We start from the raw sequence: 13,051 nt of genomic DNA, 5'->3' as shown, positions 1-13,051 counted from the left end.
ATATACATACATACATACATACATACATACATACGTGTGTGTGTGTGTGTGTATATACACATGTTAGTTTAGTTAGTGGAAACATTTCAGGGATATTTCAGCTATTTATTGACAAGAGATGCTGCAGAGTCTAGGAACTCCTTGCTCTACTGGAGCTATTTTTCTATTTGTCACACTATTTGTTTACACTACTTATTGTTACACTTTCACAGCAAATGAATATCGGCTCCAATTATTGGCCTCCTTAACTTCTAATAATCTGCCTGAATCGGCCCTGAAAATCCCATATCGGTCTAGCTCTACTTCATAGTTTACAAGTTGTAGTTGATATTGTAGATCATCTTGGTACTTATTTAGTCTGGATCATCATACTCTTGTCTTCAGTGCTCGAGGAACACTGGGGATTGCATCCCATGTTTTTGTGCCATGCTTACTGGGCTTTAAAGTTCACTTTCATACTAAGATCACTTGACCTCAGTAAATATACACCAGTATTGTGGTGCCTTGCATTTTACTGACGCAAGATGGGAGGACATTCTTAAAATAGGGATGCATGACGACTTTTAGCGCCAGTCCACACTCGGAGCAGCACAGAGTTGCTCCACTCATCAGCCTCTGATTTCAAACGGACCACTTGTTACACGCCACCACAGCTGCACCTCGAGCCCCCTTCCTTCCACGCCGCCCAGTTTGCTGAGCTGCGGCATGTGATGACCTAACGGACCTCAGCAGGATACTGGAATATGCTTACTCGCTGTAAGTTTTAGTTTAGCTTTTCTGTGCAGCATTGAAAATGTTGCCTGTGTACACCGTGTCCTAAATGTATGTACATACACACATAAGGAAGCATAGTACGCAATAAGTATATACTGGATACAAATATTATAATTGATGTATTTTACATTTATGCATGTCTTGTAGGATTCCAGGAGAAGTGATTTTATTTGTCAGTTTGAATGATTTTTAAAGCATTTTTTTTCATTTTCATAGGCGTGTGGATGACTGCAATGTTACGGTCACACTTTTTTCCTTCAATTTTATCAGTTTGTATAAAAAGAGTCAACTTGTGTTTTTATGTATTGAGTGATTTCTTTTTGCATGTTATATTTTACCTCAAGTTACTGTCAATGTTTTTTTTTCATCACAGCTGCCCACCTTGCACCAGATGCAACTGTGACATGATGTATTTTTCCTTCAGTTGAATTTAAGTGAATTTGATATTAACATACTGTGCAAACTAGAATTGTATAGTGAACATAGACATACGTATTCCTGAATGTTTATCAAAACCCTGACTTCTTTATGGTATTTGACTTCCTGACTTATGCGTTGACATCGCAGAATTATTAGAAATGTCATGAAATGTCATTACTGTTGTTTTCAAGCGACAATGAAGCGTTACATATGTGCTCACTGGAGGGAAAATGTATCTGAAAATGTCAAACTGGGCAGCATGTTTCCATTAAAGGCCAGTAAACCATATTTTAGACATCAGCTAGACACTGCTATGGACCTTTTAAGATATAAATAGAGAAAATGACAATGAAGGCTTGGAATTGTTAAGGACAATATGTCATCAAAATGTTTGTTGTGCCCAGAAAAGAGGAGGTATTTGATAATATTTACTCACATTGGAACGCTGTCTTCATGTTCACCTCATTTTATTGTCTTTAGGAATGGCATTTTTAGTCTCTAATAGAGTTTACGCTGGTATTCTAATGTCATGACGACTTTTACCACCTGTACAGTTCTTTAGTTGATTCAGTTGTACGTCAATCATCCCTTCACACTCTTATCTGTATTTATGTAGGTCAAAGTTCAGGTTTCTGCTCTTTGTGGCATGTATTACCATTAACAGTCTCTGGAGAAACAAAAAGAGGCCTTAATTTTCACCACCACTGAATGCCGTCCATTTCTTGCACCAAATAGAATCCTCATTTGTGTTTCTCTCTACAGTGTAAGGATATTTGAACAGATTTGAACTTCTGCTGATGACTTTTGCAGTTACAATATTTTATGTCATAAGCTCTAGGAAAAGCAAATTAACTCTTTGGTACTGATCCATTAGTCTTCAATGACTTGTGTAAAAAAAAAAAAAAACACGGGTGGGGAGGTGATGAAGAAAAAAGAATAAAATATTTTTCAAGAAAGAGAATCAGTGACCATTACTTAATGTGTGATGCAATTACACTTCGGAACGTAATTACTGTAATCTCTACTTAGCTTTTTTTCAACTATAAAAACATTACAATGCCACCGGGTTAGCATATCTTACCAATGGTGGTTTCAGAAAACAAACTACCAAAAAAGAACATATTCTTCACAATCGCTCGGACAGAAAACGGGGAGTGGCGTTAATGGCTGTCACTCAATCACGGCTCGTGCCCGTCATGTGCGCGCGCATACACGTTTGCGCAGTCTCAGAATAACTCCTTCCTCTTCAGGCCAAGTGGGTGTGGCTTGTGACAATACCCAATACGTACCGGAAACAATCGTTTGTGCGCATGCGCACTTGCTGTATGTCACTTGCTAGTGGTGTGGATACCGCGAGATTTGGTATGATCGGATTCGAAGTAAGTACAGGGCCTGTATTGGCGATATTCATACCGATAGTTTTTATAAATTAAGTTATGTTATGACCTTTTTGTGATTTGTATTTTAGATTATGAATCAATTAAACATCAGGAAATAATTTAGGCAGTTTATAAGTAAATATAAAATACTTTATTAGCACAATATTTTTTTATTCACAAAGGAAGGAACACAAATCACTTGAACATTGCACTTCTTTCTGTTTTTTCTTCTTAAATAAACAAAGCCTACAAAATTACCACTTCACAACAAATGTTAGAAAAGATTTACATGTTATTCAGTCATTTGTCCATGTCTCTGCATCTTCCCATGTAGATCTTCATGTCTCCATCTTCATCCAGCAAACTTGTCTTAAAGGCCTCCTTAAATTTGTCTACGAACGTGAGATCAGACTCCAGTCTGGTCTTGTTGGCCCAGATCAAGGTGGTGCCAGGCTGACAGAAGTGCTTCATGGTGACCAGAAGCTCATCCAGGAAGTCATGATGGTAAACCACATCTGCTGCAAGAACATAATCGAAGCGATGCGTCGATACCGGATAGGTGTGCTCCATGTCACCCTCCCAGGCCAGTGCCACCACGGTGGGTGTGAACCTGCAACGCCCCCTAGTGTTCCTCATCACATTGGACCTGAGGTTACTCAGCACCTCAGGTAAGTCTGTTGCTGTCACTGCGGCTCCTGACGTCAGATCATAAAAGTGGTATCAGTTAATGCAATAGAATACTATAGAAGTGGTGTGGGAGTTGAACAGGAGGCTGCTCACCCAACAAACTGGCCACAATGGAGACCAGTCCGGTTCCGGCTCCCAGTTCTAGCACCTTCTTCCCCTGTAGGTCCACTATGTGCCTGTTGTTGTCCAGAAAGGAGCACAGAGCCAGTGCCTGGAAGATGAAGAATGCAATAAGTGAGGAGTAGATATATAGATATATATAAAATATTTTGATAAGTGATGCTCACCGCCGGCCACATGACAGCTCCAAAGGAATCTATGGACTCGTGAATGACGATGTCCTGTCCCGTGTAATGGTACACATCTTTACCAAAGCTGCTGTTGATGCTGGGGACCCAGGCTGGTGTCCTGTCAGGCTGGCTTCTTTTGGCCTCGTGAACTTCTGCTTAGCGGATAAAAAATATGCATTAAATCAGGGGTCTCAAACTCAATTTACCTGGGGGCCACTAGAGCTAGGGTCTGGGCGAGGCTGGGCTGCATCAGGTTTTCAAAAAAACCCCCCAAAAAACGCATTTATTAAAAACAGAAAAACTTTGCTTTGGTTCCGATTTTCTACAAGAAAAGCTCTGATAAAACATTCCACTGTTCTCAAATATCTTACTTTTTATTTTTCTACACAAAATAATATCAAGAATAAAGAAAGTCAATCAATCAGTAATAAATAAATCTAATAATAATAAAACGGCAAATAATAAAAAAATTAAGAAACCACATATAGTTGGTGGGTAAACACATTTTTTTTTCAGATTAAAATGAACAAAGCATTATTAGAGCCCTGTAGACATGACAAAACACGACTATAGTCACATTTATACTCTTTTTATTTACAACATATTGCGCAACTGCAGGGTCTTGAGACACATGCTAACTCGCAAACTAGAGAGCTAGCGACCTAAACGGTAGCCTTCAAGTTATTTCCTTTAAACTTAAATAGCCAAAAACTTACCACTTCCACACGGATAGGGAGGATAACTATTAACAGTTATTTAACCTTTAACATGAACATTAATCAAACGTAATAATTTTTTCTGGGTACATGATACCATACAGCATCCATATCAAACTTGCGCGGGCCGCACTAACATTAAACTTTCATATCAAGGCGGGGGCCTCAAACTAGTGTCCTGCGGGCCACATTTGGCCCTCGGGCCACGTGTTTGAGACCCCTGCATTAAATCAGTTACACATGCATGCACATAGAACACACATGCACAAGCCAATGGCATCCAAAATTGTGTCTTTATGAAGATGATAATGCTTACTTTTGATTGAAAAATAAAAATAAAAATAAAAATAAAAATAAAAATAAAAATAAAAATAAAAATAAAAATAAAAATAAAAATAAAAATAAAAATAAAAATAAAAATAAAAATAAAAATAAAAATAAAAATATTATAATATGCAACCTACCTACGGCTTTATAATGAAAACTCACCTGACAAATCTTCAAGTGAAACTGAGATGTTCTCAGCTTGATTCGTCTCATGTTCTTCTCGGCTGGTCTTCTCCTCCGACTCACATTCATCATATCTTCCAGCTTGTCCAATTTCTGATTTGACCAAAGACTCTCCATCCTTGTTTCCATGGAAACAGCCTCCCTCCCGTTGATCATATCTCCTTCCATCCTCTCTGCAAGTGGCCATGAAGATCTTTATCTCCCCATCCTCTTGTAGAACCCTTGTCTTAAAGGCCTCCTTAAATTTGTCTGCGAATGTGAGGTCAGACTCCATTCTGACCTTGTTGGCCCAGAGCAAGGTGGTCCCTGGCTTGCAGAAGTGCTTCATGGTGGCCATGAGCTCTTCCAGGAAGTCATGGTGGTAGACCACATCAGCAGCTAGGATGTAGTCGTAGCGGTAGACCGACGTGGGGTAAGTTCTCTCCAGGTCGTAGCCCCACGACAGAGGCGCCACCTGAGGTGTATGCCTGCAGCGCCCCCTGGTGTTTTTGGACAGGTTGAATCTCAGGTTGCTCAGAACATCTGGAAGGTCGGTGGCAGTCACCCAGGCCCCTGCAGACCGCGTGGGACATTTTTGAATCGTGACAAGTCACAAGTATGTCTGTTAACCAGGTCGGTTCTCGGTTCTCACCTACCGAGGAGTGACGCCACAATAGACAGAAGGCCGGTTCCTGCGCCGATCTCCAGCACCGCTTTGTCCACAAGACTTAGCTGGTTCTGATGAGAATCCAGGTAGTGGCAAAGTGCCAAAGCCTGGTGGCAGTAAACCCTTTAAATGTACACTTTTTTGACATATGTATGTGTCAAATAGTACTTACCGCTGGCCATATCATGCCTGCATATGAGTCAAAAGCCTCCTGGATGATGATCTCCTGGCCAGCATAATGATACAACTCTTTATCTGGCCTCTGGAAGAAACATGGAGACCATCCTTGTTTATGCTCCTTCTGGACGGCATCACCATGTGAAGCATCTATAGGACACAAAATACAAATACAGACTTTACGTCATATTAGCCACATTAGTCTGATGCATTCTCTTACCATTTTCCTTCTCCTCTTTTTGCTCCTCATCCTCCTCCATCTCCATTCTGCTTCTCACACAGTGGCTTTCCCCCACGGGGTATACGGCCAAAGTATCCATTTAAAGTCCTGTGTACTGCTTGATAGCCACAAAAAACCAAACCATAATTATAAATGACCATTCATTCATTCATTTTCTACCGCTTTTCCTCACAAGGGTCGTGGGGGTGCTGGAGCCTATCCCAGCTGTCTTCGGTACACCCTGGACTGGTCGCCAGTGATTAGCGCGCAGACCTCACAGCTAGGAGACCTGGGTTCAATTCCACCCTCGGCCATCTCTGTGTGGAGTTTGCATGTTCTCCCCGTGCACGTGTGGGTTTTCTCCGGGTACTCCGGTTTCATCCCACATTCCAAAAACATGCTAGGTTAATTGGTGACTCCAAATTGTCCATAGGTATGAATGTGAGTGTGAATGGTTGTTTGTCTATATGTGCCCTGTGATTGGCTGGCGACGCACACCATTGTTGTTTTTCTTTTTATCTTACCAAACGTCATCACCTTTTGTGCAACAGTAAAATCTCCACGTCATGTCTTTTGGTACACTTGTCCTTTAATACAACTTTTTGATATTTTTTAAAGGTGTACATAGTTTGATGCAACTTTTAACAAGTGTCATCTTCTTACAAACGACCTGATCTACCTGATGTACCCCGCCTCTGGTTCGAAGACAGCTGGGATAGGCTCCAGCACCTCCCGCGACCCTTGTGAGGATAAGCGGTAGAAAATTAATGAATTATTTTTTGCAGCATTCAGTCGCCGCCACATCATAAAAAAACAAAAGATAACTGTAGAATACATTTTTTACAGAATGCAATTAGAGAACCATTCAATAAGACAACAACATTATAAATATACACTAATAGATACCTGCCCATGCAGTCAAAGGAGAAAGTGTGTCTAAATGTTTAGCTGGTAGGTTCCATCAACCAGAACATCGGCAGATGTGTCATATTGCCAAAAGTATGGCAGTGAGGCATAACATAAAATCTAACGAAGCACAAAAACATGACAAGTTTTATCTCCTCTGATGAATTCCCACCTTACCTCCGACCTTTTTAACCTACCTTCCGTAGAGCTTTATTCCTGGGAGCAATCAGAGTGCGTTTGGAGTCATCTGGTTTTAGAGACTCAGCATCTTGCTGGACACTCCCATCATCATCATCACCATCATCACAAGGGCACGTGGGTATTTTTAGAGCTGCAGCCATGATAAATAAACAAGAGCGGCGTGAGACGCAGACACACACACACACACACACACACAGACGTAGATACACACAAAGATGATTTGCAAGGGAGAATGCCAGGTATGTCACGATAGCAACAGCAGGCCATGAATCTACTTCCCGTCTTCACTGCCGAGGTCTTGCTCCTAAATTTCCTGGATGTAATATAAAGAACATGAATGTGCATGATCCGGCTTGGGTATTTAGCATATGCTTCGTTTAGTTCAAAACAATGACGGTTGATTCCAACCAGTTGAGCGATCCGGAACAGATGGGTGATGTTTGCTAAAAATAGCAGCGGCTACTCATAAAATTTGTGTTTATGAGACCCGAATGTGTTTTATGGCTTTAAAAAAAAAACAAGGACATTTTTTGTAAGGTGGGGTGACTGTAGATCAGGGGTCTCAAAAACGTGGCCCACGGGCCAAATGTGGCCCGCAGGACACTAGTTTGAGGCCCCCGCCTTGATATAAAATTTAATGTTAGTGCGGCCCGCGCAAGTTTGATATGGATGCTGTATGGTATCATGTACCCAGAAAAAATTATTACATTTGATTAATGTTCATGTTAAAGGTTAAATAACTGTTAATAGTTATCCTCCCTATCCGTGTGGAAGTGGTAAGTTTTTGGCTATTTAAGTTTAAAGGAAATAACTTGAAGGCTACCGTTTAGGTCGCTAGCTCTCTACTTTGCGAGTTAGCATGTGTCTCAAGACCCTGCAGTTGCGCAATATGTTGTAAATAAAAAAAGTATAAATGTGACTATAGTCGTGTTTTGTCATGTCTACAAGGCTCTAATAATGCTTTGTTCATTTTAATCTGAAAACAATAATTTGTCTACCCACCAACTATATGTGGTTTCTTAATTTTTTATTATTTGCTGTTTTATTATTATTATTATATTTATTACTGATTGATTGATTTTCTTTATTCTTGATTTTATTTTGTGTAGAAAAATAAAAATTAAGATATTTGAGAACAGTGGAATGTTTTATCAGAGCTTTTCTTGTAGAAAACCAGAACCCAAGCGAAGTTTTAAAAAAAATTTTGTTTTTAATAAATGCATTTTTTTTTTTTAGAAAATCTGATGCGGCCCAGTCTCACCTAGACCCGAGCTCTAGTGGCCCCCAAGTAAATTGAGTTTGAGACCTCTGCTGTAGATGATGGTGGTCTGCAGCAAGTATAAAAAAAGGTGCACGTAGACTGAAATATGGTGATGGATTTGGTTTCTTCACCGGAGATGGACGGTAACAAGATCAGACTTGCATGCAACCCCCCGAGACTGAAAAGTAAACCCCAATTAGAGCTCACTCACTTACTTTTTAATAGCCTTTGACCCGTGATTTGAGGTCACTCTCAGGTACCTATCTCTGCTTTGGCATGGTAACTGGAAAGGCACAGTGGTTAGATCATGACTTGTGGATGTGGAACAGTTGGATATGGGGATTTAAAAAAAAAAAGACAATTTTAAAGCTTGATGACAAGTAGCAAATTAGCTGTGTGCCTCAGCAGGAGCTTGTTTACAATGTGAGCACTCAGGGACTCGGTTTTCAGCTGCTGAGTTTGTTTTGACAAAGATACATGGCGCGTCAGTCTACATGGATCACGCAGCTTCTGCTCTCTAATCCGACGTTACGCTTGGCGCACCCTTCAGCTGTCAAGTTCATGCCCATCATTTGGCCGCCGAGACAAAGGGGTTGGCAGAGCAAATAATGCAGAGGGATTGTGAATTCATAAATTTGATATGAGATTTAATGTGTCAAACGGCTGGCAAGTGGCTCCGAATCCACACCACAAGGCTTCGAAGATAAAGCGTCTGCAGTGCAGTATTTAATTATGGTATGTTCATATCACTAAGGCCTTTAATGCACCCGAGACGGGTTTTACAACCAGCTAATCACATCATTATTGAATAGACAAATAGGGATCTGTACGCTGACTTGTGAGATGTGCTAAGATCCATTGATGTTTATAAGATATTAAATTCAGCCTTTACAGAAGCGCTTTCAGGTGCTAAAACCTGATCATACTGTTCATACTTAGATTTGAATTTAGCTCCAAGTTGTCAACTGACTCCTGTTGGAAAGCTCTGCAGCCATGTTTGCCCAGATTCTTGCTGACGCTTAGGTCTGAGGGCACCATTACGAGTGAGAATGTATTTTATAATAACCCGTGGTCTAAGATGACCCTGGCCCTCAACCTCGGGGTCACTGAAGGGGAGTGATAAAGTCCAAGTACAACCACTAAAAGCAAATATAGGTGACCTGAGAACAGATGGTTTATGCTTGTTTGAATGTTAAATTAAAAACTGATTATGGTATCGGTTAGCAAGATTAAATATCTGAAATAAAAACACTGGTTAACTCATGATTTGTGACAGTACCCCCCCCCCCCCCCCCCACCCCCCAAGAGGATGTATCCCAGATCAAAGAGGAATGGGTAGTTGGAGGACAGGTGATGGGTCACCGGCGGGACCCACTAAGGCATAAAAAAGAACATGAACAAACTGCCACGCTGGCTAACTCATGGTTCGTGACAGTACCCCCTCCCCAAGAGGATGTATCCCAGATCAAAGAGGAATGGGTAGTGGGAGGACAGGTGATGGGTCACCGGCGGGACCCACTAAGGCATAAAAAAGAACATGAACAAACCACCACACTGGCTAACTCATGGTTTGTGACAGTACCCCCCCAGTGGAACCCTTTGCTGAACGGTGGGAATAGCAGGACCGGTGAATTCAGGAAATTACAAAATAAGAGTCTAACACCCAGGAACTAAGGGATATAAGGGAACATAGACATGCTGGCTAACTCATGGTTTGTGACAGTACCCCCCCAAGAGGATGTATCCCAGATCACAGAGGAATGGGTAGTGGGAAGACAGGGGATGGGTCATTGGCGGGACCCACTAAACAAACTGCCACGCTGGCTAACTCATGGTTTGTGACAGTACCCCCCCCCCCCCAAGAGGATGTATCCCAGATCAAAGACGAATGGGTAGTGGGAGGACAGGTGATGGGTCACTGGCGGGACCCACTAAACAAACTGCCACACAGGCTAACTCATGGTTGGTGGCATCATTATTCTTTTTTCCATGAAAAGGTAGTGTATTTGAGTGAAAATCCACACCACAGACACCATTACACCAGTAACATTAATACTAGTATTGTTACAAACTATTACACAGCAAAAGAGTAAACAGGGATATGACACAATACAAATTTTAAAAAGCAGCCTTCTCTTGATCGTCTGTCCTCCTGTCCCTCCTCCAGGCTCGGTACAGTTTGATGCTGAGACTGGGGAGGTTGTACAGCTCCTCCAAGTGGAAGTGCTCTCTGAAGCGGTCCACAAAACTGTTCTCTGCATCCAGGCGGAAACGCATGGCCCACAGGATCAGTGTGTTCCCCTGACACAGATGAATGAAGGTGTCCAACAGTTGATCCAGGTAGGGATGGGCGTACACCACGTCTGCGGCCAGGATGTAGTCAAAATAGTGAGTGCTGTGGGGGAACCTCTGCTCCACCTCTGGACCCCAGACCAGTTGTGTGACCTGAGAACCACATACAACGCTAAGTATATTTAAGTTGTGGATTTATCAAGAACTTTAAGACCATACCAGGGGGGTGTATTTACACCGTCCTTTTGTGTTGCGTGTGATGTTGCACTGGAGGTTCCCGAGCAAATCTGGGAGATCAGTGGAGGTCACCTTAGCACCTGAGCATGTAGGACGAAACAAAAAATTCATTGAAATAAATCCAAACAAAGATTACACTCATTGGAACAAGCAGTAACATGGATTTATTATACCTAGAAGACTGGAAACAATGGAGACCAGACCAGTTCCTGCACCAAGTTCAATCACATTCCTGTCCATCAGGTTGTACTTGTCACAGTTGTTCTCCAGGAAGTGGCACAACACCATAGCCTGCAGGGTCGTAGTATTAAAAATCCCATATCATATTTTTGACCTTCACAGTCTGGATAGTCTGGATCAAAACTGACCCAGGTCAAGAATTCCACAGATCTACACACTGGTAGATCTAAAATCCACCTGAATAGATACAAGTCAAATGAAATGATTGTCCTGTTGATGGCAGTTTTGCACAAGATAAGCAGCATAAAAAATGGACAGATGGGTGGAAACACATACAGAAGGCCAGAGAACTGCTCCGTAGAGGTCTGTGGATTCTTTAATTCGGATCTCCTGGTCAGAGAAGATGTAGCCCTCCCATGCCTCTGGACCCAGGACAGAAGGGTGGAACTGACGTGCCATGATAGCTGTGGCAAGATCTGCATCCACGGTAGGGTCTGCATGGATTGAAATAGTCTGTCATTATTTCATCACTTTGTCATAGGATGTATTGTCACATGAATTAATTCCATTCAATGGTTCACTTAGCACTAATTAGTATGAATATAACATTTTACTCAGTGGCACGGTGGTCGAGTGGTTAGCGTGCAGACCTCAGAGCTAGGAGACCAGGGTTCAATTCCACTTCAATTCCACCCTCAGCCTTCTCTATGTGGCGTTTGCATGTTCTCCCCGTGCATGCGTGGGTTTTCTCCGGGTACTCCGGTTTCCTCCCACATTCCAAAAACATGCTAGGTTAATTGGTGACTCCAAATTGTCCATAGGTATGAATGTGAGTGTGAATGGTTGTTTGTCTATATGTGCCCTGTGATTGGCTGGTGACCAGTGCAGAGTGTACCCCGCCTCTCGCCCAAAGACAGCTGGGATAGGCTCCAGTGGAATACATTAAAACAGACCGTTTTTGCCATAACCACGAAATACAGCTGAATAGGTGCAGATTCTGGAAGAACTAGAAAGCATTCTGTGCTGATTATCGTGTGTAGCTGCTATATGGGAGTCCATAACTTAATATAAAGGGCAAATCCCAACTGTTTACATATTTATTTCATATTTACTGTTGCACTAAAGGGCGGCACAGCGGTCGAGTGGTTAGCGCGCAGACCTCACAGCTAGGAGACGAGGGTTCAATTCTACCCTAGGTCATTTCTGTGTGGAGTTTGTATGTTCTCCCCGTGCATGCGTGGGTTTCCTCCCACATTCCAAAAACATGCTAGGTTAATTGATGACTCCAAATTGTCCATAGGTATGAATGTGAGTGTGAATGGTTGTTTGTCTATATGTGCCCTGTGATTGGCTGGCGACCAGTCCAGGATGTACCCCGCCTCTCGCCCAAAGACAGCTGGGATAGGCTCCAGCACCCCCGCGACCCTCGTGAGGAAAAGCGGTAGAAAATGAATGAATGAATGCATGTTTTTAACAACAGTGAAACGTGTGTGTGTGTGTGTTTTCACAGTTCATTTCAAAAATTTGCTATGTATCCTAAAATCCAGCCGATGCAGTGTTTTCCACAGGACTAGTTGTTGGTGATGTAATGAACAACTTTGCTTAAAACGCCAGAAAATATCACAGTGATTACAAAGTATTTTTAAAATGGAAAAGCAATAGCCCCACATCCAATAATGTCATGGCATCCAGTCCAACGTATCGTATTACAAAAACACAAACGCTTACGGTTGAAATTTGATTACAGACGATAAATTGATCACATGCCTTCCTGTCATCCCCCGTCTACATCCTGCTGTTTGTGTTTACAATCATCCATCACACTGCTGCCATGTGTCAGTGTACGCTGACATATCTAACGCACTACCTGAGTTATGCAAGGTTGGGGGGGTGCATGCAGTGACAACCCCAGGTCACTTTGTGTGTGTAAATACAGGTGCTACATTTCTCCACCAGGCAGACACCATTGTTGGTTATGTAACACTGTTATCAATTACTTGCCACGATCTTCTCAAATGGTGTGAAGCCGGATGTTTACTATTTAGAAGAACAGGTTATGAGAGTTAAAGGGGACCTATTGTGCTTTTCCCACTTTTCTGACCAATAATTATTGTTATTACCTTATTGTTATTGTCCCGTCCCCCAACGCATTCAC

General features: G+C 42.0%; 2 protein-coding genes across 2 annotated transcripts; both read right to left on the bottom strand.

The window, feature by feature from the left end:
* Positions 1-2,738: 2,738 nt before the first annotated feature.
* mettl21ca (methyltransferase 21C, AARS1 lysine a) lies at positions 2,739-5,865 on the bottom strand. The gene is made up of 7 exons (XM_058089775.2): positions 5,820-5,865; positions 5,595-5,749; positions 5,412-5,529; positions 4,756-5,328; positions 3,548-3,702; positions 3,354-3,471; positions 2,739-3,268 (listed from the first exon to the last, which is right to left on the bottom strand). The coding sequence occupies exons 1-7, from the start codon at positions 5,863-5,865 to the stop codon at positions 2,874-2,876; spliced, it is 1,560 nt and encodes a 519-aa protein (XP_057945758.2). The 3' UTR covers positions 2,739-2,873.
* Positions 5,866-10,212: 4,347 nt separating this feature from the next.
* mettl21e (methyltransferase like 21e) lies at positions 10,213-11,382 on the bottom strand. Its single transcript, XM_078795664.1, has 4 exons — positions 11,233-11,382; positions 10,890-11,007; positions 10,699-10,796; positions 10,213-10,632 (listed from the first exon to the last, which is right to left on the bottom strand). The coding sequence occupies exons 1-4, from the start codon at positions 11,353-11,355 to the stop codon at positions 10,306-10,308; spliced, it is 666 nt and encodes a 221-aa protein (XP_078651790.1). The 5' UTR covers positions 11,356-11,382; the 3' UTR covers positions 10,213-10,305.
* Between the last annotated feature and the right edge of the window lie 1,669 nt (positions 11,383-13,051).

The sequence above is a fragment of the Doryrhamphus excisus genome, linkage group LG13 (genome assembly GCF_037039965.1).
Source record: "Doryrhamphus excisus strain RoL-2023G ecotype Guam linkage group LG13, RoL_Dexc_Guam_v1.1, whole genome shotgun sequence".
Classification (NCBI taxonomy): domain Eukaryota; kingdom Metazoa; phylum Chordata; class Actinopteri; order Syngnathiformes; family Syngnathidae; genus Doryrhamphus; species Doryrhamphus excisus.
The sequence above is the reverse complement of the archived record's forward strand: the minus strand, read 5'-3'. Positions and strand labels throughout refer to the sequence as shown.